The 21066-nt window shown below is 47.0% G+C and overlaps 2 protein-coding genes across 4 annotated transcripts in view; both read right to left on the reverse strand.

The window, feature by feature from the left end:
- The window catches only part of LOC308580797 (zinc finger protein RFP-like), a 69599-nt gene extending 51932 nt beyond the window's left edge, over positions 1–17667 (reverse strand). Inside the window, exons 1-7 of one of the 3 annotated variants that reach the window (XM_081182973.1) lie at positions 16816–17664; positions 16215–16310; positions 15428–15658; positions 12542–12564; positions 11524–11645; positions 10187–10219; positions 5020–6215 (exon numbers count right to left, since the gene is read on the reverse strand). In XM_081182973.1, the coding sequence (XP_081039099.1) occupies positions 5656–6215; positions 10187–10219; positions 11524–11645; positions 12542–12564; positions 15428–15658; positions 16215–16310; positions 16816–17220 (1470 nt within the window). In that variant the 5' untranslated portion in view covers positions 17221–17664 and the 3' untranslated portion in view covers positions 5020–5655. Of the gene's footprint in view, positions 1–5019; positions 6216–10186; positions 10220–11523; positions 11646–12541; positions 12565–15427; positions 15659–16214; positions 16311–16815 lie in introns of those variants that run through there. The other 2 variants (XM_081182975.1, XM_081182974.1) reach the window with 2 other exon arrangements.
- Positions 1–21066, reverse strand: part of LOC308580818 (zinc finger protein RFP-like) — a 39924-nt gene that overhangs the window by 10259 nt on the left and 8599 nt on the right. The gene's annotated exons all lie outside the window — the stretch shown is intronic.

Raw genomic sequence — 21066 nt, forward strand, 5'->3', positions numbered from 1 at the left:
GGCAGCAGGCCACAGCAGAGAAAATACCCTCTTTGCAGCTACCACCCGAGTTTCTCTTATATATTTAAAGTACGTTATCCTGCAACTTTCCAGGTACTGTAGTTTATATACATCAAAAACAGTGACACTTGAACCGAACCACCTTGGATTAGTTTATCCATGCCTTTTCTTCCCTGCACATGTCACAGCTGAGTGAAAAATGAATTGGAGACTGCAGTCTTGGCGTAACCCCCCCCCCACTTACATCTGTTTTCAAATGGACACACTGTTGGGTAAGGCAAAATCAATTTGCAGTGAGCTTTTATTGTGGGAATGATACCAATGTATTGCTTGCAGTTCATTTAGAAGTGATGCAGATAATAGATGTTGCATCTTTTATAATGATATCTATTGTACTGTTGCTATAAATTGCTTTCTTTTACTACAGATTGGTTTGAGTCAAGATCTAGGAAGTGTCACTCCCACTAGTAACCTTAAATGCAGGAGCCCATCCTGGCTACCTGCATCGGATCAACTATATGACTTGTCTTTCTCTAGACCACAAGACTCTTCATTTCAGGGTTGTGGGTTCGTGCCCCACATTGGGTGAAAAATTCTTGCGTTGCACAGGGTTGTTTGATGACCCTCACTGTCCCTTACAACTTCTACAAGTCTATGATTCTATGTTTCTCCTAAAACTGTGCCTCCGTTAGACCCTGACATTTACTTTTTTGCAGCTTTAGTCCAGATTCCACAGTGTCTGGAGAGAAAAAAGGGAAGAGAGATTTAGCATCACACCATCATTCAGATAACAAACCTGGTAACAACAATATGTGCTCATGCGATTGTAGCCAGAGTGGTGCATTCTAGATGTTGTGGACTACAAATCCCATCATCCCTAACCACTGGCCATGCCAGCTGGAGGTTATGGGAGTTGCACTTGAAAATACTGAAAGCCACCATGATGAGCACCCTTGCATATGCCAGGGCAGGGGCGATGTCAAGGCTCAGGCCTGCCCAGACCTAGAACCTGGTGTCTCCTAAGGTGATGTCTCTGCTTTTTTAAGTACCCACCACCTTAAGTACATCTTAAGTAAAGGTAAAGGTACCCCTGCCCATATGGGCCAGTCGTGTCCGACTCTAGGGTTGCGCGCTCATCTCGCTCAAGAGGCCGGGAGCCAGCGCTGTCCAAAGACACTTCCGGGTTACGTGGCCAGTGTGACGAAGCTGCAGCTGGCGACCCAGCACCAGAGCAGCACACGGAAATGCCGTTTACCTTCGCGCTAGAAAGCGGTACCTATTTATCTACTTGCACTTAGGGGTGCTTTTGAACTGCTAGGTGGGCAGGAGCTGGGACCGAACGATGGGAGCTCACCCCGCCGCGGCGATTCGAACCACCGACCTTACGATCAACAAGTCCTAGGCATTGAGGTTTTACCCACAGCGCCACCCGCGTCCCTCCTACATCTTAAGTACCCGCCACCTAAAGAACAATAAAACTATCAATGCATATCCTTGCCTTCTAGCCTTCCTGAGGATGGGCTGTGGGAACACCTGCCTCAGGCAACCCATCAATGGATGTTCATTGTCCCCCTATAAATGCTGTGTACTTGACTGTATATCCCAAGGATTATGGGGGAGGGTGGTATCCAAGTTGAGTACGTGACTTCTCCCTTAGAGAATTATGGAGGAAGACGATGTCCAAGTCCGCCTTTCCTTTTGAAGCAAAATGTCATTGAAATGGGGAAGAAATGCCCTCGCATGAAGTCTCGGGTTTGCAATTTTGGGAGAGGGGAGACTGCAGTGATGGGGAGCGGGCAGGCTGGCGAGGCCCCCTAGATTTAGAGGCCCTAGGCTTCAGCCTACTTAGCCTATACATAAATCTGGCCCTGTCTAGCACCCAAGTCACTACAGGTCTGGTTTTCCAAAAACTGAAACACAGCCAGGGATTTTTTTGGGGGGGGGGGCTTCTGTGGTGAGGGCAGAACTGAGTAATCTGTGACACAGTTGGTCAGTTAGTTAAGTGTTATTTATTTATTTATTTATTTGATTTAAGGGGCCAGCTGCCCTCCCTGCCCCCCTCTGTCTACACCCATGGCAGACATCTTTGAGGGGAAAGATGAGAAAGCAGGGGTCATGGCAGAACCCAAACTGGATTTAAATCCACCTTCAGAGCTTCACTGTTGACACAGGAATACCCGAACATGAGCTGCAACATAAAAGAACTTCACAATGAAGCCTTGGGATCACATCTCTGAAGAGGGCTTTGCAACATGGTGCAGATGCTGAGAAAATGGATAGGGAGATTTTTCGTGCATGTTATACAAAAGAATAAGAGGGGATCTGTAAAAAAAAAATATATAGATGTATCCAATTGTTCACAACAGGTCAGCTTAGAGAAAATAATTGTATAAGTGGGAATTTACTACCACCCCCTAGGTAAAGGTAAAGGGACCCCTGACCATTAGGTCCAATTGTGACCGACTCTGGGGTTGCGGCGCTCATCTCGCTCTGTAGGCCAAGGAGCTGGCGTTTGTCTGCAGACAGCTTCCAGGTCATGTGGCCAGCATGACTAAGTCGCTTCTGGCGAACCAGAGCAGCGCACGGAAATGCCGTTTACCTTCCCACCGGAGCGGTACCTACTTATCTACTTGCACTTTGACATGCTTTCGAACTGCTAGGTTGGCAGGAGCAGGGACCGAGCAACGGGAGCATACCCTGTCGCGGGGATTCGAACCGCCGACCTTCTGATTGGCAAGTCCTAGGCTCTGTGGTTTAACCCACAGCACCACCCGCGTCCCACTACCACCCCCTGAAATTCCCCAAATTGTCTTTGTTCTGTCCTTGGAACTTCTGTCAGAGGCTCTTACGTTCTGGGGATTAGCAAGTCAAGTCAGGGAGACGCCTTGAGAAACCTTTCTTGGAGGTCCGTAAGCAAGGCAGAGGGGCTTAGAGACCCTTTGCACAGCAGGATATAGGGCACCAAAATTGTAAGCCCCCCATCTTGCTTTCTGGGCTCTGGATGCTCTTGTGAGATGACATACAGTCCCGTCTGAGTTTCCTCCCAACCTCTATCATCTATCTATCTATCTATCTATCTATCTGTGTTTCGACAAAGCACACAAGGCTGTGATTGCATAATTGAGTTACGTGCAAATTTTGGCCCTCTTTGGATAGAGATATTTTGTTGGAATTGCCACATAAGATGAAGGCAAGGGGTTTTGGTTGTTCACGGCCAGTGGAGGTCATCTTGGGGGAGGTAAAGGGAAACTGAGAACAGGATTGAGGCTGAGGGTGGTTTTAACCGATGTCCTTTCAGAATCATAGAATTGCAGCGTTGGAAGGGACTACGAGGGTCATCTAGTCCAACCCCCTGCAATGCAGGAATCTTTTGCCCAATGTGGGGCTCAAACACACAACCCTAATATTAAGAGCTTTACCGATTGAGCAATGTAAGGCCAGTAAGATTATGGTCTCGTCTTTATAAAGCTGTAAGTCAGACTCGACTCTCTTTTGGGAGGCTGGAGAAAGAACAGTATCAGAACCGGAATAAGAGCAGGGTTGTTGCTGTTTTAAGCATTAGTCTGCTTATTTCCCCCGGGACGTGGGTGGCGCTGTGGGTTAAACCACAGAGCCTAGGACTTGCCGATCAGAAGGTCGGTGGTTCGAATCCCCGCGACAGGGTGAGCTTCCATTGCTCGGTCCCTGCTCCTGCCAACCTAGCAGTTCGAAAGCACATCAAAGTGCAAGTAGATAAATAGGTACCACTCCGTCAGGAAGGTAAACGGCGTTTCCGTGCGCTGCTCTGGTTCGCCAGAAGCGGCTTAGTCATGCTGGCCACATGACCCGGAAGCTGTACGCCGGCTCCCTTGGCCAATAAAGCGAGATGAGCGCCGCAACCCCCGAGTCGGCCACGACTGGACCTAATGGTCAGGGGTCCCTTTACCTTTACCTGCTTATTTCCCACTTTGCACCAACTGAAGCAGCGGATTCTCAAGGGAAAGCATGTGGGAGAGACAACAGGCAGGTTTCAGGACTGGCAGGAGAGCCAGCCAATCAGTGCTGTTTACCAACCTGGCCTGAGATGGTAGACATGGAATCATGGCTGGCAGGAAGTCTGGCCAATCACTGTCCTGCAAACACTGTTCTACTTCGGGGGGGGGGGGGGACAACCCTTGAGGACTGTGTGGTGATGAGTGGTTGGGGCGAGGGAGAGCTTTCATTCTTTCCAGAACTAACTGAAAGTTCTTGAAGATTCCAGAAGATTTCGGATACTGCAAGAAGCTTCCAGAGGGCTGGAGTTTTTCTTTAGTAAAGGCCACATCTGTGAGAGGAGCTGCTTCTGTTCTTACAGCAGCTGTATGAAAACTGTGTTTAGTCTGCATTGATCTCTGTTCAACAGTGGAATTTGCTGCCAAGGAGTGTGGTGGAGTCTCCTTCTTTGGAGGTCTTTAAGCAGAGGCTTGACAACCATATGTCAGGAGTGCTCTGATGGTGTTTCCTGCTTGGCAGGGGGTTGGACTCGATGGCCCTTGTGGTCTCTTCCAACTCTATGATTCTATGATCTGGCAAGCTGACAGAGAGGGAAGAGCAGGGCATTGCGGGTTGCAAAAAGCAAAGCCCAGAAAACTCTAAGGAAGAAACACTTCGGCAGATGAACTCTCTAAATGGGAACTGATATAAGTAAAAAAAAACCTGCTCCTTTTGCCTTGTGTGGTGTAGTGGTTAAGAGCGGTAGTCACGTAATCTGGGGAACCGGGTTCGCGTCTCCGCTCCTCCACATGCAGCTGCTGGGTGACCTTGGGCCAGTCACACTTCTCTGAAGTCTCTCAGCCCCACTCACCTCACAGAGTGTTTGTTGTGGGGGAGGAAGGGAAAGGAGAATGTTAGCCGCTTTGAGACTCCTTTGGGTAGAGATAAAGCGGGATATGAAATCCAAACTCTTCTTCTTCTTCTTATGGGGTACCCAAGAGCCCTTATAGAGTCCTTTTGTAGGTTCTCTATCGGTAGGAGAAAATAACAGAGACCAACCAGAGAATATTGAGAAGCAAAGCAGCTAGTAAGCCTGATCTTTATTAACTGTTGCAACAGGGTGCTCCCCCACATGCAGGAGAAAGGAGGAGGACCCAGAACAAAGGTGTGCCCACCCTTATATAGACATTTTAAATTGCCCACCCTGGAGTCCAAGACCAACCCCCCAGACACATCATACCTACATCACAGAAGAGGCGGTCTACAGCAGAAATATGAGTGCGTTGTTTATCTCCTGCCTGGCAAGTTACCTGATTGCATTATCTGGGTTTTGGCCACTCTTTTCTTATTATAACTACTTAATTCCTGAATCTAGCTCACAGGTCACAGGCTCACACCCTGTTCATATCTTGAATGTGGATTTGTGAGGACAGGATTTGTGAGGAAAGAGACAGAGAAATATTTGAGGTCAATTTGTTCAGGACCTAATCTGTGGGGTTTCAGATATGTGATTTATATATACAGTTACGAACATTTAATTTTTTTATATATGACCTTAAAATTCTTATAACAGGAACCATTAAGCTTTTATGACCCAATGGTAAAATACTTCTGTCTGTAATTAACTGAATCTGTGAGTTACTGGCTTCGTTATCTGGGTCAGAGCTTCTGAAGCGCTTTGATGTTGAGCATCGCTCTGCTGATTCAGGACAGGTGGCACTGAGAAGCATACTGAGCACCGAACCTGGAACATTGTCTGTCTCTACCCTCAGAGAGTGCTATGTGGCCTTTGGCGGACACATAAAACAAAGGCTGGAGGGTCTTTCCTGAGAAGGAGGCTGCTGGAAATGCGCGGAGAAGGGCTGCTGTATCAGCATCGTAAAAGGACACTCGTCCCCCTTCATAGTTCAGGGTCACTCGGATCCTCTTGAGGGGCAGCTGAACTTGGGGGAAGAATAACTTGAACAAACTGCCCCACTTCCTAAAAACCCAGACCCCTTCCATAGGACCAGAAGAGAAACCACCCTTCCTCTTCACAGACTTTCTGGCCACCCCCACCTCCCACACCCCCTCGCTTCCCACAGTGACCTCCCAGAAATGTCTGCCTGATGTGAAACCCTCACATCCCAGCACATAGGTTTCTGTGTCAAATCTCTCAGGTTTGTCCGGCAGGTCTTGACGCACTTCTCCCCTTCGCACACTCTTTCGATCCGCAGACAGGATGAGACAGGGATGTGCTGTGTCTGGATCCAAAGTTACATTTTCTGTGGGGGCAGAGGAGGAAAGAGAAGAGAAACAACGTCAACTGGGAAGCTGACTTTTCTTTAGGCACATGACAGAAATAGCATCCCCTCTGAAATGAACAGGGACTCCATGGCTCTGCATTCGAGAGAGGGATGTTCACCAAGTTCTTAGTAAGGTTTCTTGAAACATTTGCAGTTCTTTCAAGTCTTCAAAGTACTTAACACACATTATCTACATAGATCCCTTGCAACGACCCTGTAAGTTAAGTCAATCTTAGTATGCCCATTTTTCAGATGGGAGGACTGAGGCTGAGAGACAGTGGTTTGTTCATGGCAGAAGGGAGTCCAAGCAGGGACTCTTAATTCACACCTTAATCTTTTACCTCACATCACATGACAGACTATGCTTGACATGCCAGGTAAATCTGGCAGCAGGTACTTTCACCTTCCTTGTAACCACGATTCCAGCTTCAGTTACATATTTAAAGTATGTTCTACCCCATCCTTCTAGGTAGTTTATAAAAAGGACAAGAATACATAACAATACATAAGGATTTAGATTTGGTGGACAGAGTGCCTGAAGAACTATGGATGGAGGCTCGCAAGATTATACTGGAGGCAGCAACGAAAACCATCCCAATGAGAAGGAAATGCAAGAAAGCAAAGTGGCTGTCCAACGAAGCCTTACAAATAGTGGGGGAGAGAAGGCAAGCAAAATGCGAGGGAGATGGTGAAAGATTCAATGCAGGAAATTGAATGCAGATTTCCAAAGAATAGCAAGGAGAGACAAGAAGGCCTTCTTAAACGAGCAATGCAAAGAAATAGAGGAAAACAACAGAATGGGAAGAACCAGAGATCTGTTCAAGAAAATTAGAGATATGAAAGGAACATTTCGTACAAAGATTACCATAATAAAGGACAAAAGTAGTAAGGACCTAACAGAAGCAGAAGACACCAAGAAGAGGTGGCAAGAATACACAGAGAAATTATACCAGAAAGATATGGATGGCTCGTACACCCCAGGTAATGTGGTTGCTGACCTTGAGCCAGATATCCTGGAGAGTGAAGTCAAATGGGCCTTAGAAAGCACTGCAAATAACAAGGCCAGTGGAAGTGATGGTATTCCAGCTGAACTGTTTAAAATTTTAAAAGATGATGCTGTTAAGGTGCTACACTCAATATGCCAGCAAGTTTGGAAAACTCAGCAGTGGCCAGAGGACTGGAGAAGATCAGTCTACATCCCAATCCCAAAGAAGGGCAGTGCCAAAGAATGATACAACTCCCGCACAATTGCACTCATTTCACACGCTAGCAAGGTTATGCTTAAAATTCTACAAGGAGGGCTCAAGCAGTATATGAACCGAGAACTCCCAGAAGTGCAAGCTGGATTTAGAAGAGGCAGAGGAACCAGAGACCAAATTGCAAACATGCACTGGATTATGGAGAAAGCTAGAGAGTTCCAGAAAGACATCTACTTCTGCTTCATTGACTATGCAAAAGCATTTGACTGTTGTCAACCACAGCAAACTATGGCAAGTTCTTAAAGAAATGGGAGTCTCTGATCACCTCATCTGTCTCCTGAGAAATCTCTATGTGGGACAAGAAGCTACAGTTAGAACTGGATATGGAACAACTGATTGGTTAAAAATTGGGAAAGGATTACGACAAGGCTGTATATTGTCTCCCTGCTTATTTAACTTATATGCAGAATTCATCATGCGAAAGGCTGGACTGGATGAATCCCTTGCCGGAATTAAGATTGCCGGAAGAAATATCAACAACCTCAGATATGCAGATGACACAACCTTGATGGCAGAAAGTGAGGAGGAATGAAATAACCTTTTAATGAGGGTGAAAGAGGAGAGCGCAAAATATGGTCTGAAGCTCAACATCAAAAAAATGAAGATCATGGCCATTGGTCCCATCACCTCCTGGCAAATAGAAGGGGAAGAAATGGAGGCAGTGAGAGATTTTACTTTCTTGGGCTCCATGATCACTGCAGATGGTTACAGCAGCCACGAAATTAAAAGATGCCTTCACCTTGAGACATCACCTTGCCAACAAAGGTCCATATTGTTAGAGCTATGGTTCTTCCAGTAGTGTTGTATGTAAGTGAGAGCTGGACCATAAAGAAGGCTGATCGCCAAAGAATTGATGCTTTTGAATTATGGTGTTGGAGGAGACTCTTGAGAGTCCCATGGACTGCATGAAGATCAAACCTATCCATTCTGAAGGAAATCAGCCCTGGGTGCTCACTGGAAGGACAGATCCTGAAGCTGAGGCTCCAATACTTTGGCACCTCATGAGAAGAGAAGACTCCCTGGAAAAGACCCTGATGTTGGGAAAGATGGAGGGCACAAGGAGAAGGGGACGACAGAGGACGAGATGGTTGGACAGTGTTCTCGAAGCTATGAACACGAGTTTGACCAAGCTGCAGGAGGCAGTGGAAGATAGGAGTGCTTGGCGTGCTCTGGTCCATGGGGTCATGAAAAGACAGACATGACTGAACAACAACAAATTAAAGCCAAACCCAGTAACACCTAGGAAGTGTCATTCCCACCTGTAACCTTCAATGCAGAGACCCCATCCTGGCTCCCCAGACCAGATTGATATGACTCATCTTTCTCATCTCTGTTCCTCACATACATAAAAAGAGGCTTAGAAAAGTTTCCAGGTTGCTGTTGTTACAGAGATTTTTGGCTAAATAACAAAGAAATAGCTAGAAGGTGACTGGAGGCATGTCCCCACCACCACCACCACACAAGCAGGAAAAAAAGTCCTAGCTAAAGACAATGTTATTAGGTAAATAGGTAAAGGTAAAGGGACCCCTGACCATTAGGTCCAGTCATGACTGACTCTGGGGTTGCTGCGCTCATCTCGCTTTACTGGCTGAGGGGGTCGGTGTACAGCTTCTGGGTCATGTGGCCAGCATGACTAAGTCACTTCTGCCGAACCAGAGCAGCACACAGAAACGGCATTTACCTTCCCGCTGGAGCGGTACCTATTTATCTACTTGCACTTTAACGTGCTTTCGAACTACTAGGTGGGCAGGAGCTGGGACCGAACAATGGAAGCTCACCCCATCGTGGGGATTCGAACCACCGACCTTCTGATCGGCAAGTCCTAGGCTCTGTGGTTTAACCCACAGCGCCACCCGCGTCCCAATGTTATTAGGAGTCTGTCAATAATAAAAACTAATGTTTGAGTGTATGGCAGAGGAGGAGACAGAGGGAGTGGAGTTTGGGCTCTGTCAGGTGACAGCATGTCGGTGGTCCTGGCTGCCTCTCTCTGATGCCAAACTGTGGACTTGCCTGTTGTGAATGTTTAAGCTCTGTCAATCTATTGATATTGGCAAATAAAAAACTCAAAAAGGATGAAATGCCATAAACCTCCAATGATACCCTTCAAAAGGAAACCTCTTTGTGTCAGTAGTTTCATTCTCTCCCATGCTGCAGTGTGTGTGTGACTACTAGACCACATGCTCTCTGTGTTGACATTCCATTCTTTGGAAGCGTGAGAAATGGAAGATAGTCCTATGACTTCCTAATTCCGTCCTTTGTTTCCTGTCTGTTTGTTGCTCTCTCGGAGGAGAAGAGACGCGCCCTAATGGCTCTGATCTTTGTTTTCATCCTGTAAATAAATCACTAAACCCTTATGCTACATTGCACTGGTCTCAGTTTAGGCTAACTCTGCTAATGACTATGAGCATGCATTTTCGGATGTATGTCGTGCCTGGATGTCCGGAGGACAACTGGTGCCAGCAAAGCACCAACACTTTGGACTTCTCACTGACAAGAAAATTGGAGGAGTATAACACCCTAGGTACAATTTATCACTTCCTGAAAGTGACAAGAACCTGTAACGGAGACATGGAAAGTGGAAACGGGGACTGGGGGGGGGGGACAGATGGGAGATCCACAGTAGTCTGGTCTTTTGAGAAGCAGATTCCATCACTCCTGAAATTGTGCCTCCTTTAAAAACCTGAAATTTACCTTTTCGCAGCTCAAGTCCATATTCCATAGTGTCTGGAAGAGAAAAGGGAACAGAGTTTTAGCATCATGCCACTGTCTTCATAACTAATCTAGTAACGACAATACAAACTCATGAGATTGTAATTTAAAACTATCTGAAATCCGCCATGCTGACTATTCCTGCATAAGCCAGGGCAGGGGCAATGTCAAGATTCAGGCCTGCTCAGACCTTAGAAGAGGAACAGGACCCCCAGAAGATCTTCCCATCAGCAACAACCTTCAGGAGATGTCAGGAGCCCAGGCTGCCATCTTGATAACACAGCACACAAGTCATAATTAGCTGGAAGATTTACAATCAGCCTCAGACGCCCTATTGGAGCTTCCGTACCATAGGATTCAGTTGACCCTTCTGAGGAGTTCTTCCTGCTTCTGCAGAATATCCTGAACCTATAACCCTTACTTTTCTGGTTTTGTTTCCTTTCTAATCTCTTTCACATATGTCTATTCCTTGGGCTCATAGGATTAATTGCCTCCTCTTCCGGTGAGGAAATGCTTCCCCTCCTTCATTCTGAGCCAGCCTGTGCTTCTTGAGTGAGTTGGCTTCTCTACATAAGTCTTATCTGCATTTCTTTCACTGTCAGGGGAAGGGGTAGTAGACATGCGACTGCTACCAGCTGCCTGAGAGAAATGCAAGAGTTCCTGCTGCTGGCTGCTTAACACATGCTGTGCTTCTCTACTTGGGACAGATGTGTTCATGACACCAGATATCTCTGTTCCAGGATGGGAGGCCTCAATTCCAGTCTCCTCTGCTCCTGGCTGGCTCTTTAACAGCTGCCCTCATTCCCTCCTTCTGCTCCCCTTACATCAATCTCAGGGCCAAAGGAACAGAGGAGATGCCCAAAAAGCTGTAGGTGAGGCTACCTGGGAAATGGGTGAGATGCATGAAAGCACCTAAGCCCTGGCTGAGAGATGTGAAGCAGTAAAACACAACGTTTTACAAACGACTCACAACTTATGTGAGGGTTACATTCCAAATGAGATCTGGGACGTTCCCACAAGATCTCAGTGGAGCCTCTCAGAGCCCAATAACCAAGGCAGAGGCAGAACCCAGCAAACGATAATTTCCTACCCCGCTCTTTTTCTATTTTTTAGCGATCCACGTGAATCTGTAATTGCAGAAGTAAAAGCAGCATAAGTTGCGACTTCTGCATATGAAAGTATGGCCTCTAGCTATTGAAAGAGAATAAATAAATAAACCTTCCATTTTCCTGGCATGGCTAATATTCCGTATGACCTGGAACCTGTCATGAACACTTCTAAACATCCAGTATAAAATACTTCCAGCCCTTCTTTACTACCTCTGAATTTCTTCATGACAGCTTCCAGGAAAGGAGTCATATCACAAAAGTCGCAGATCCTCCACTTCAGGGCAAGAGGAAAAGCCTCAGGGGGGTTCTGAAATTTCTGCTTTGCCTGAGACCTGGGAGAAGAAGAACAAAGTCAAGCCACCAGCCGTCCAATGTAAGCAGCTTTCTGTCAAGACAGGTGTCTCATCCTGATGATAAAGGCATGATGACTTGGGAGCATCTAGATGACGTGTGGATCTAGAGAGATCCTAACAAGCTGAAGGAAAACCGACACACAGCTGCTTCCAAAACATGTTGAAGCTAATATATGAATATGAGATTGAAGGTAAAGAAGCTGATATATGCAAATTATTTTTTTAAAAGAAAATAAATTAAAGCAGCATTTTCTAAACATGGAAGATTTTCAAAATTCATGAGTGTTTGAATATGTCTGGGGGACAAGGCTCTCAGCGCCTACTATTCATGATGGCTGGGTCAAAGGCAGTGGTGCCTATGAACCACAGGAGGGGAGTGTCCTCTGGCGCTCAGATCCTGATCGCGGGTTTCTCACTGGCATCTGGTTAAGCACTGTGAAAACAGGATGCTGGACTTGATGGACCACTGGCCGGATCCAGCAGGGCCCTATCTCATCTTCTTATGTCTGGGGAAGAAATTGCAGGAGCTTGGAATACACTGGATATTTAAGGGAAAGTTATAGTGAAGATATTTACAAGCCCCTTTGGAATGTCTCCCCTTTTTGTATCAATTGACTCCATCACAGAGTCTCCATCACAATCAAATGACTCCATCACAGAGATATGCAATGGGAACGGCTTCCTGTCTGTGATTGTAGATGGGACCAATAGATACAAATGACTGCGAAAACGTGTCCCTATTTTTGTCTGTCATTTTGTGAAATGGATGATGGTGTCCTAAACTATTTCTGGAAGGAGAGAGCGGACTGTGAGTTTCTCACCTGTTAAAGAATGTTCCTAGCATCATAATAAGGCAGGGTTTTTTTATCACTTACCTTTGCAAGAAGCTTCCAATATCCTGGAGCAAGAGAAGGAAGGAAGGAAGGAAGGAAGGAAGGAAGGAAGGAAGGAAGGAAGGAAGGAAGGAAGGAAGGAAAGAAAGAAAGAAAGAAAGAAAGAGAAAGAAATAAAGATTTCAGTGAAGTCAGTTTTGCACAGAGCACTGTGATCAGTTTGTTGTTATTATCAATTTTGTATACCACCCTTTAACCGCAGGCCTCTGGGCGGTTGACAAGATAAAATCACTATATAAAAACATAAAATTCATAATAAGAGGGGCTGGGAGCTGGGGGCACTGCTATACAGTGGTCCCACTCCTTCCTCCTGGGCCGTGTTCAGAAAGTGGTGGTGGGGGATGAGTGTTCAGACCCTTGGGCCCTCACTTGTGGGGTGCCTCAGGGTTCTGTCCTCTCCCCCATGCTTTTCAACATCTATATGCAGCCACTGGGAGAGATCATCAGGAGGTTTGGGCTGGGTGTTCATCAGTATGCAGATGATACCCAGCTCTACCTCTCTTTCAAATCAGAACCAGTGAAGGTGGTAAAGGTCCTGTGTGAGTGTCTGGAGGCGGTTGGAGGATGGATGGCGGCTAACAGATTGAGGTTGAATCCTGACAAGACAGAAGTACTGTTTCTGGGGGACAGGAGACGGGCGGGTGTGGAGGACTCCCTGGTCCTGAATGGGGTAACTGTGCCCCTGAATGAGCAGGTGCGCAGCCTGGGAGTCATTCTGGACTCACAGCTGTCCATGGAGGTGCAGGTCAATTGTGTGTCCAGAGCAGCTGTCTACCAGCTCTATCTGGTATGCAGGCTGAGACCCTATCTGCCCACGGACTGTCTCGCCAGAGCGGTGCATGCTCTGGTTATCTCTTGCTTGGACTACTGCAATGCGCTCTATGTGGGGCTACCTTTGAAGGCGACCCGGAAACTACAACTAATCCAGAATGCGGCAGCTAGACTGGTGACTGGGAGCAGCTCCTGAGACCACATAACACCTGTCTTGAAAGACCTACACTGGCTCCCAGTACGTTTCTGAGCACAATTCAAAGTGTTGGTGCTGACCTTTAAAGCACTAAACGGCCTCAGTCCAGTATACCTGAAGGAGCATCTCCACCCCCATCGTTCTGCCCAGACACTGAGGTCTAGTGCTGAGGGCCTTCTAGAAGTTCCCTTGCTGCGAGAAGCCAAGTTACAGGGAACCAGGTAGAGGGCCTTCTCGGTAGTGGCACCCGCCCTGTGAAACACCCTCCCACCAGATGTCAAAGAGAAAAACAACTACCAGACTTTTAGAAGACATCTGAAGACAGCCCTGTTTAGGGAAGCTTTTAATGTTTAATAGACTATTGTATTTTAATATTCTGTTGAAAGCCACCCAGAGTGGCTGGGAAAACCCAGCCAGATGGGTGGGGTATAAATTATTAATTATTATTAGTATTATTATTATGTTTATATCCCGCCCTCCCCAGCCGAAGCCGGGCTCAGAGAAGCTAACAACAGTAAAATGATACAACATTCTAAAATCATTTCATTATAAAATCAGTTCAAATCAGATTAATGGCAACCATTGGGCTAGAGTTCTGTGAGGATTACCAAAGACTCTGTCTTGCAGGCCCTGTGGAAAGATGTCAAGTCCCACAGGGCCCTAGTCTCTTGTGACAGAGCGTTCCACCAGATTGGAGCCACAGCCGAAAAACCCCTGGCTCTGGTTGAGGCCAGCCTAACCTCCCTGTGGCCCGGGACCTCCAAGATGTTTTTGTTTGAAGACCGTAAGGTCCTCCGTGGGACATACCAGGAGAGGCGGTCCCGTAGGTATGAGGGTCCTAGGCCATATAGGGCTTTACAGGTATTATTATTATTATTATTATTATTATTATTATTATTATTATTATTATTATTACAAACACAAGAGCAACCAAATAATCCAAACTGTCTTCAGGCACAGCCCCATCTACAACCCCCAAGCGATGTACCCACTCCTTCAGAGGAAGTGCAACCCCAACAAGAGCAGCCCATCTCCCACCCATCCGGTCTAGGGAACCACCCACTAATAGCTCCTCAGTCTTATCTGGATTGAGCTTCTGTTTGTTGACTCTCATCCAGTCTGCTAGAGAGACAAGACAATGGTCCAGCACTTCCACTGCCTCACCTGATGTAAAGGAGAGTCACCAGCATATTGCTGACAAAGGTGCTCCAAACCTCCAGATGACCCCAGTTATCAATACTAAGCTGCTGAAAAGCACTTACTGGGATACAGAGGTGGCATAGGCGCCGACTCCATGGGGCTTGAGGGGGCTCGAGCCCCCTCAAAAAAATTTTTGGGGGGGCTCAGCCCCCCCAATAATCTCGGGCACCGGGGGCGGGGGCTCCTGCCTCGCTGCTTCGCAGCACCACCGCCACTGCCAAGGCACTGCCGGGGGGAATTTCCTTCCTCCTGGCGGTTTCAGCCCCCGCGAGAACAGGGGAATCCCGACTGGCCACACCTCCCAGCCAGCCAATCGGCTGGCTGGGGGGCGTGGCTTGCCCTATTTAGGGCCGGAGCCACTTTATTTGCATATTCATGAGCTTATTTATTATTCATGAGCTTTCCCGGGCCCCCCCCAATATTTTTTATAAGTCCGCGTCCCTGAGAGGTGGGCAGAGAGCTACTGGTTTTTAAGGCTTCCCAGAGACCTCTGGTTGGCCAGTGCGAGAACATGATAGAATGAAGGGGCTTGTGGTTTGATCTAGCAGATCCCCTTTTGTGACCCCAGGCCTTTCACCCATCATGTCCCAATTCTTTTCCTTGCAACAGTTTTTTGGGGCGTGGGGACTAAGACATGTTATCCTCCTGCTTGTACTATGAAGCAGAACACTTCACGCTCTCGCATCAGGATGAGGCCTCACCTGCAGGAGTTCACTCGCTGGTTCCTGAAGCTTCTCCTCCATCTCCCGGATGGCGTGTTCAAAAGAGGAGAGTTCCCTGGAGAGTCTGGCCAGCTGCTCCTCCCTTTTGGCTGCAATCTCCTTCTCCACTTCTGCCATCTGGGCCAGAATACGTTTCTCCTGTTCTTCAAGAAACTGCCGCAGTCGCTTGAACTCAGCCACCATCTTTTCCCTCTCTGCATCTGTTTGTTTCTGCAGCAAAGAGATTGAAAGAAGAGAACAGTGGGCCAATATCAGGCATCTAGTCTGCTCTTGAAGGATGAAAAGGCCAGTTATCCAAATTCCCCTGGAAGGGAACACCTGACATTTTAGAGAGATTATGCCAGTATTCAGCAGGGAAAGAGCTTCATAAACACAAGCCCACCCCTTCCTTTAAATGGTCTTTCATGCTCTGTGGAAAATAAGACTGTTCAAAAATAAACCTCTTTCTGTATTCCATATTCATTTCCCCCCCGATATGGATTCTAGACTACAGTCATACCTTGGGTTGCGAATGCTGCAAGTTGCACATTTTGGGTTGCAGACTGCGCTGAACCCAGAAGTACCAGAATGGGTTACTTCCGGGTTTCGGCACTCACGCATGCACAGAACCGCTAAATTGTTCTTTGTGCATGTGCAGAAGCTCCAAATTGCAACCCATGCATGTGCAGACGTGGCACTGCAGGTTGCGAACGCTGCGGGTTGCCAACATGCCTCCTGCACAGATCTGTATAGCACTTTTTCACCTTCAAGTAACAATGGTGCTTACAAGCAGGTCTTGGCTTTCCTTTTCTGTGTCTGCTTTAAATATGAGAATTTTCTCTCTCTCCTTCCTCACATTGTCTAGGCAGCTGCTGATCTGATCCTGAAAAGAAAAAAAAGTCCAAGTTGGGCTGCGTTACACATTAACAGGCAAGCTGAATCGTATGTTTGCTCCCTGACCCACATTCCAGGGTATTTTGCAGGAGTTTCCCTTTTTCATCCGAGACAAGGCAGAAATGGGGCTGCCCTATATCAAGAGCTGAGAAACATGGGGGGTTTGCTATTTATCCCCCACACTGAACACACCTCCAACATCTCCCCCCTCCTTTTTATTAAATTAATCCTAGATGTTGTAATCTTTGTCCCAGGGGAGTTACTGCAGCCTGCATTCAGGCGGTGCACTTTAATCTCTCAAAAAGAAAAGTAAATGCTTATTGTATAAAGCTTCAGAAGTTTAGTTGTATCGGGCTGTACAAGATCTCTTGCTGGAAAACTCCTTTTCGGCTGCAAGTGGAGAGAATACATTACAACATTTTTATTTTTGTAAGCCCCTCTTGTCAGCAGCTATTCCACCCCCCCCCCAAGTAAGACCCACTGCCTTTTCCCACCTTGTACTCCTGGAAAGCCTCCTCTAGAGGAACCATCTTGTGGCTTTGGTGCTCCTTAGATACATTACACACGACACAGATGGGGCTTTTCTCCTCCTTGCAGAAGAGCTTCAGGGGCTCCTGGTGCTTCTCGCAGACTCTTTCCTTTGCTTCTGCCCGCATCTTGGCTTTTTCTGCAACATTTGCCAGCGACCGATTGGGGATGAGGTTCTTTTCCTGAACTGTTTTTCTGCACTCTGGGCAGGAAGCCTTTGCCTCGGATTTCCCCCAATACTGGACCAGGCAGGATCGACAGAAGTTGTGCCCGCACTCCGGGATGATCACTGGATCCCTGAAATACTCCAGGCAGATGGAGCAAGTGGCTTCCTCGAAGAGATCCTTCACGGGACCCCCTGAAGCAGCCATGGCGGAGTCGTCAGGATGAGAGTAAGTGCGTGTGAGAGAGAGCGGGTTTCGCTTTCTCTTTTTTGTGTCTGCAAATGGGCGTTTTCCTTTCCAGGAAATTCAGATGCGATTACTCAGGATCCCTACTGCCTTGGAGTTGGCTGGAGTTCCGAGCCGCTTTGATATGGTGGAAATATTTATTTATTTGTTTGTTTTACGTGGAATGCTCATCCTCCCTGCGAGAGCTGTTGGAATTTGTTGTGGTTTTGTTGACTATCAGCACGTCAGCCTCAGACTACTTTGGAAGCTAATGAATGAATTGCCGTCCCCCTCCCCCGCCCCCCTCCATTCACAATCCTCTTTCGAGTTAGTAGCCAAGTCATCATAGCTGTCAACATTTCCCTTTTTTTAAGGGAAATTCCCTTATTCCGAATAGGATTCCTAGCAAGAAAAGGGAAAAGTTGACAGCTATGCAAGTCATACAGAGAAGAAACAGCCCAGCCCTTCCATCCCAGTGCCAATTTTTAGTGAGTCGTTTTGACAAATTTTTTCAATTTTCAATTTCAATTTTATTGCATTAGCCGTGTGGCCATAGCATGATATACATTGAGATAACAACATAAAATAGGGGTGGGGAGGTAAAGGTAGATATCGTCCTGGGCGATTACTTAAACAAACAAACAAAACAAACAAAAAAACTGCTGAGGCTGGAGGAGGACCGTTAAAGGGTCCTTCAGCTCCTCAGATATGTCCTAGCTCGATTGTCCTTGTACAATAAGGCTACTTGGAACTTCGTTCGGTTGTGCGGCGTACCAACTGCAGCTGTGGTGTTAAAGAAGAAGTTGGTGCCGCTTTCCTCTTCATTACACTAAGCAGGAAATTTGCTGTCATCTCGGTAATCCAACAATCAGAATCCTGCAGAAAGAGGGACACTATCCAAGGCTGGATTGGGAGATGAAGCTTATTCACGAGGGGAGTTAAAAACCGAGATCTTTCATCTGTCCAGTTGGGACCGAAGAGCATTACATGTTCCATAGTCTCCAGGGCCGTGTCATTACAAGAGCATGTTCTATTTGCAATGGGAACTCTGGAATAACGACCCGACAGAACTGCTGTAGGAAAACAGTTGAGACGGGCACAGGTAAAGGCCCTACGCTTAGCCTCCGAAGAAATTGTGAAGCAGTATAGAGGGATCCCTTCAGGGGGTGGAATAGCTAGGGCTAGGCCTGAACACGGTCCTCTTGCATAGGAAGCTGTGTTAGAAAAGTCAAGTTGCTGTAGTTTCTTTTTGATTAGAGGTAGGGCCGCCGGGTTGATACACTCTGAGCTAAGGACAGTTTTACGGTTCAAATTGAGAAGAGAGCGGAATTTGAGGTTAATTGTAGTTTTCCAAGGGGAATTATGAATATCTCTTAAGATCAGATTGGAGAAACCACCTCTAATTCGAGCATCCGATGTTAGTAGGTGGAAGCTGTAGGAAATGGCTCGGCTCCATGCTCGTTTAACAATTGAGGACTGGGCGAACTCGAGTCGTAGGGCTGCACAAAAGCGCCAACGTCTGATAATGTACAAGAGTAACCTCTGGAACCAACTCTGCAAACGGCCTTTGCAAACAGCTCAGCTAATGGTATCCAGATATTTGCCAATCACATCACAGGGCACCTATTAAGAGCAGGTGCTTTCACTTAGCCTCATTTTCTCTATTATTATTATTAGTTGAATTTATATACCTCCCTATACTTGGAGGTCTCAGGGCGGCTCACAGAAAAAAATCACAACATATATAATCAGAATAAAAACAGCCACCCAATAACACCCCCCCAGAAAAGAGCCACAATTTTATAGGATGTCAAACAGATCAACCAAAGGCCTGGTTAAAAATGAATGTTTTTGCCTGGAACCTCGTGTTATGTACCGTCCTCCTTGCAAACGCTTTGGGTAACGAGCGCCACTAACTCTCAAGTAGATGCCCCTGGATGCGAACTTTGCCCCGGAATGCAAGCGAAAGTCGCGCAGCAGCAGCGGGAGGCCCCATTAGCGAAAGCATGCCTCATGTTAAGAATGGTTTCCGGATAAGAACAGACCTCCAGAACGAATTAAATTCGTAACCGGTGGAGGTGCCACTATATTATGAAGGCACCAGGCGAACTTCGCTGGGGAGAGCATTCCACAGACGGGGAGACCCTGGAGAAAAGGCCCGTTCTCGTGTTGCCAAGAGATGAATGCAGCCCTTTTTCAGTGAAATGTCACTTTATTCAGAGAGGACATGAACCAAACGAGTGACTCCATTGAGAAAGCTGCCTGGGGGAGGGACAAGAGGCGGGTTTTCTCTCCCAACTGACCCAACAGCAAGCCAATCAGTGCTGTGTAGAAAGCTGGTCTGAGAAGGAAGAGTTGCACCATGACTGACACAATGGCCGGCCAATCTCTATCCTGCACATAGGGCTTCTCCCTGGAGGGAGAGCAGGGCTGGAGGGTCTTCTCCTGAGAAGGTGGATGTTGGAATTGCATGGAAAAGGGCTGCTGGATCAGCATCGTGAAAGGACACTTCAGAGTTCAGGGTCCCTCAGATCCTCTTGGGCTCCTCAAGCAGGGACAGAACAGGGGCATCAGAAGAGGAGGCGCCCTGTTCACCTTCCCAATTCCCCACCTCCCAAATCCCATCCTCAGGGAGGAGCGAACTTGCCCTTCCTCCTCAGCCCTCACAGACTGCCTGGCCACTCCTACAGCCCAGTGCTCCTTACTTTGCTGTTTATGAAAGTGGTTTGGCTCCCTTACCACCACCCCATGTGAAATGATGTGGTTGGGACTTGGAGAGTGAAATATACTCAGAGTCGAGAGTGGATTTCATGCTCTTTATTCAGCTCATAGTGGTGAGGAGGAATGCAAGTCCCCTCAAAGTATCTGCTTTATATGCATTATTTACACAATGGGCTGCACGTGATTGACTAATTCTGGAATTCTCCTGTAGGCCAATCAGGTTGTGGATTCACTTCCATCTGGAGCTGGATTGGGTGGCTCCTGCAGACCAATCATCCTGCTGCATTGTTCTAGGACCAATCAGACTGCTGCATTCTGAATCCTATTGTTCTGGGACTAATCAGACTGCTGCATTTTTGGATCCTATTCAACTCAGTACATAACAGAGAGCAATTTGGGGCTGCCTGTCTGGGAGGACAGACATTTGGTAATGTGGCCGAGATTGGGCCCATTGGGGAGAAAGCCGTGTCCCTGATAGGGTTGCTGAATTTGCCTCATCCCGTTGCAACTGAACCATAACAGCCTGTCGTCGGAGGCTTGGGCCGTGCAGCTATTAAGCTGCTTGAAGCACAAAAATGTATTTTTTATCAAATTTAAATACTTCACGGTTGACCTCAACATGTTACTTTCAATTGCAATTGATCCTAGATCAAACAACTGCACAACATTCCAAAGCCATTTTGTATGTGCTGTAAGCTGCCCAGAGTGGCTGGGGAAACCAAGCCAGATGGGCAGGGTATAAATAATAAAATGATGATGATGATGATGATGATGATGATGATGACGACGACTAGAATAATGAGAGTCAGGACTGGAAGTTTTAATGGATAATGTGAGGTAGGCAAACCAGCTCCTTGAGTTGGAACCTGCCTGGTCCCCTGGGGAGCAGTTCTCTCACAGTCCTTCTCCCATAAAGACCCTTATGGATCTGTAACTGCTTGGCATTAGTCCTTCTGGCTTTCCTGCTCATTGCAGAGATATCTGCTTGTTCACTACAAAGCACCTAAGAGAAAATAATTGTATACTGTATATGGGAATTTACCACACACACCCACCCTAAAATTCCCTTCTTTCTTCTTTTCCGATCACTTGTAGCTGAGTAATATT

This window comes from Podarcis bocagei, assembly GCF_964188305.1.
Source record: "Podarcis bocagei genome assembly, chromosome: 2".
In the NCBI taxonomy this organism is placed as follows: domain Eukaryota; kingdom Metazoa; phylum Chordata; class Lepidosauria; order Squamata; family Lacertidae; genus Podarcis; species Podarcis bocagei.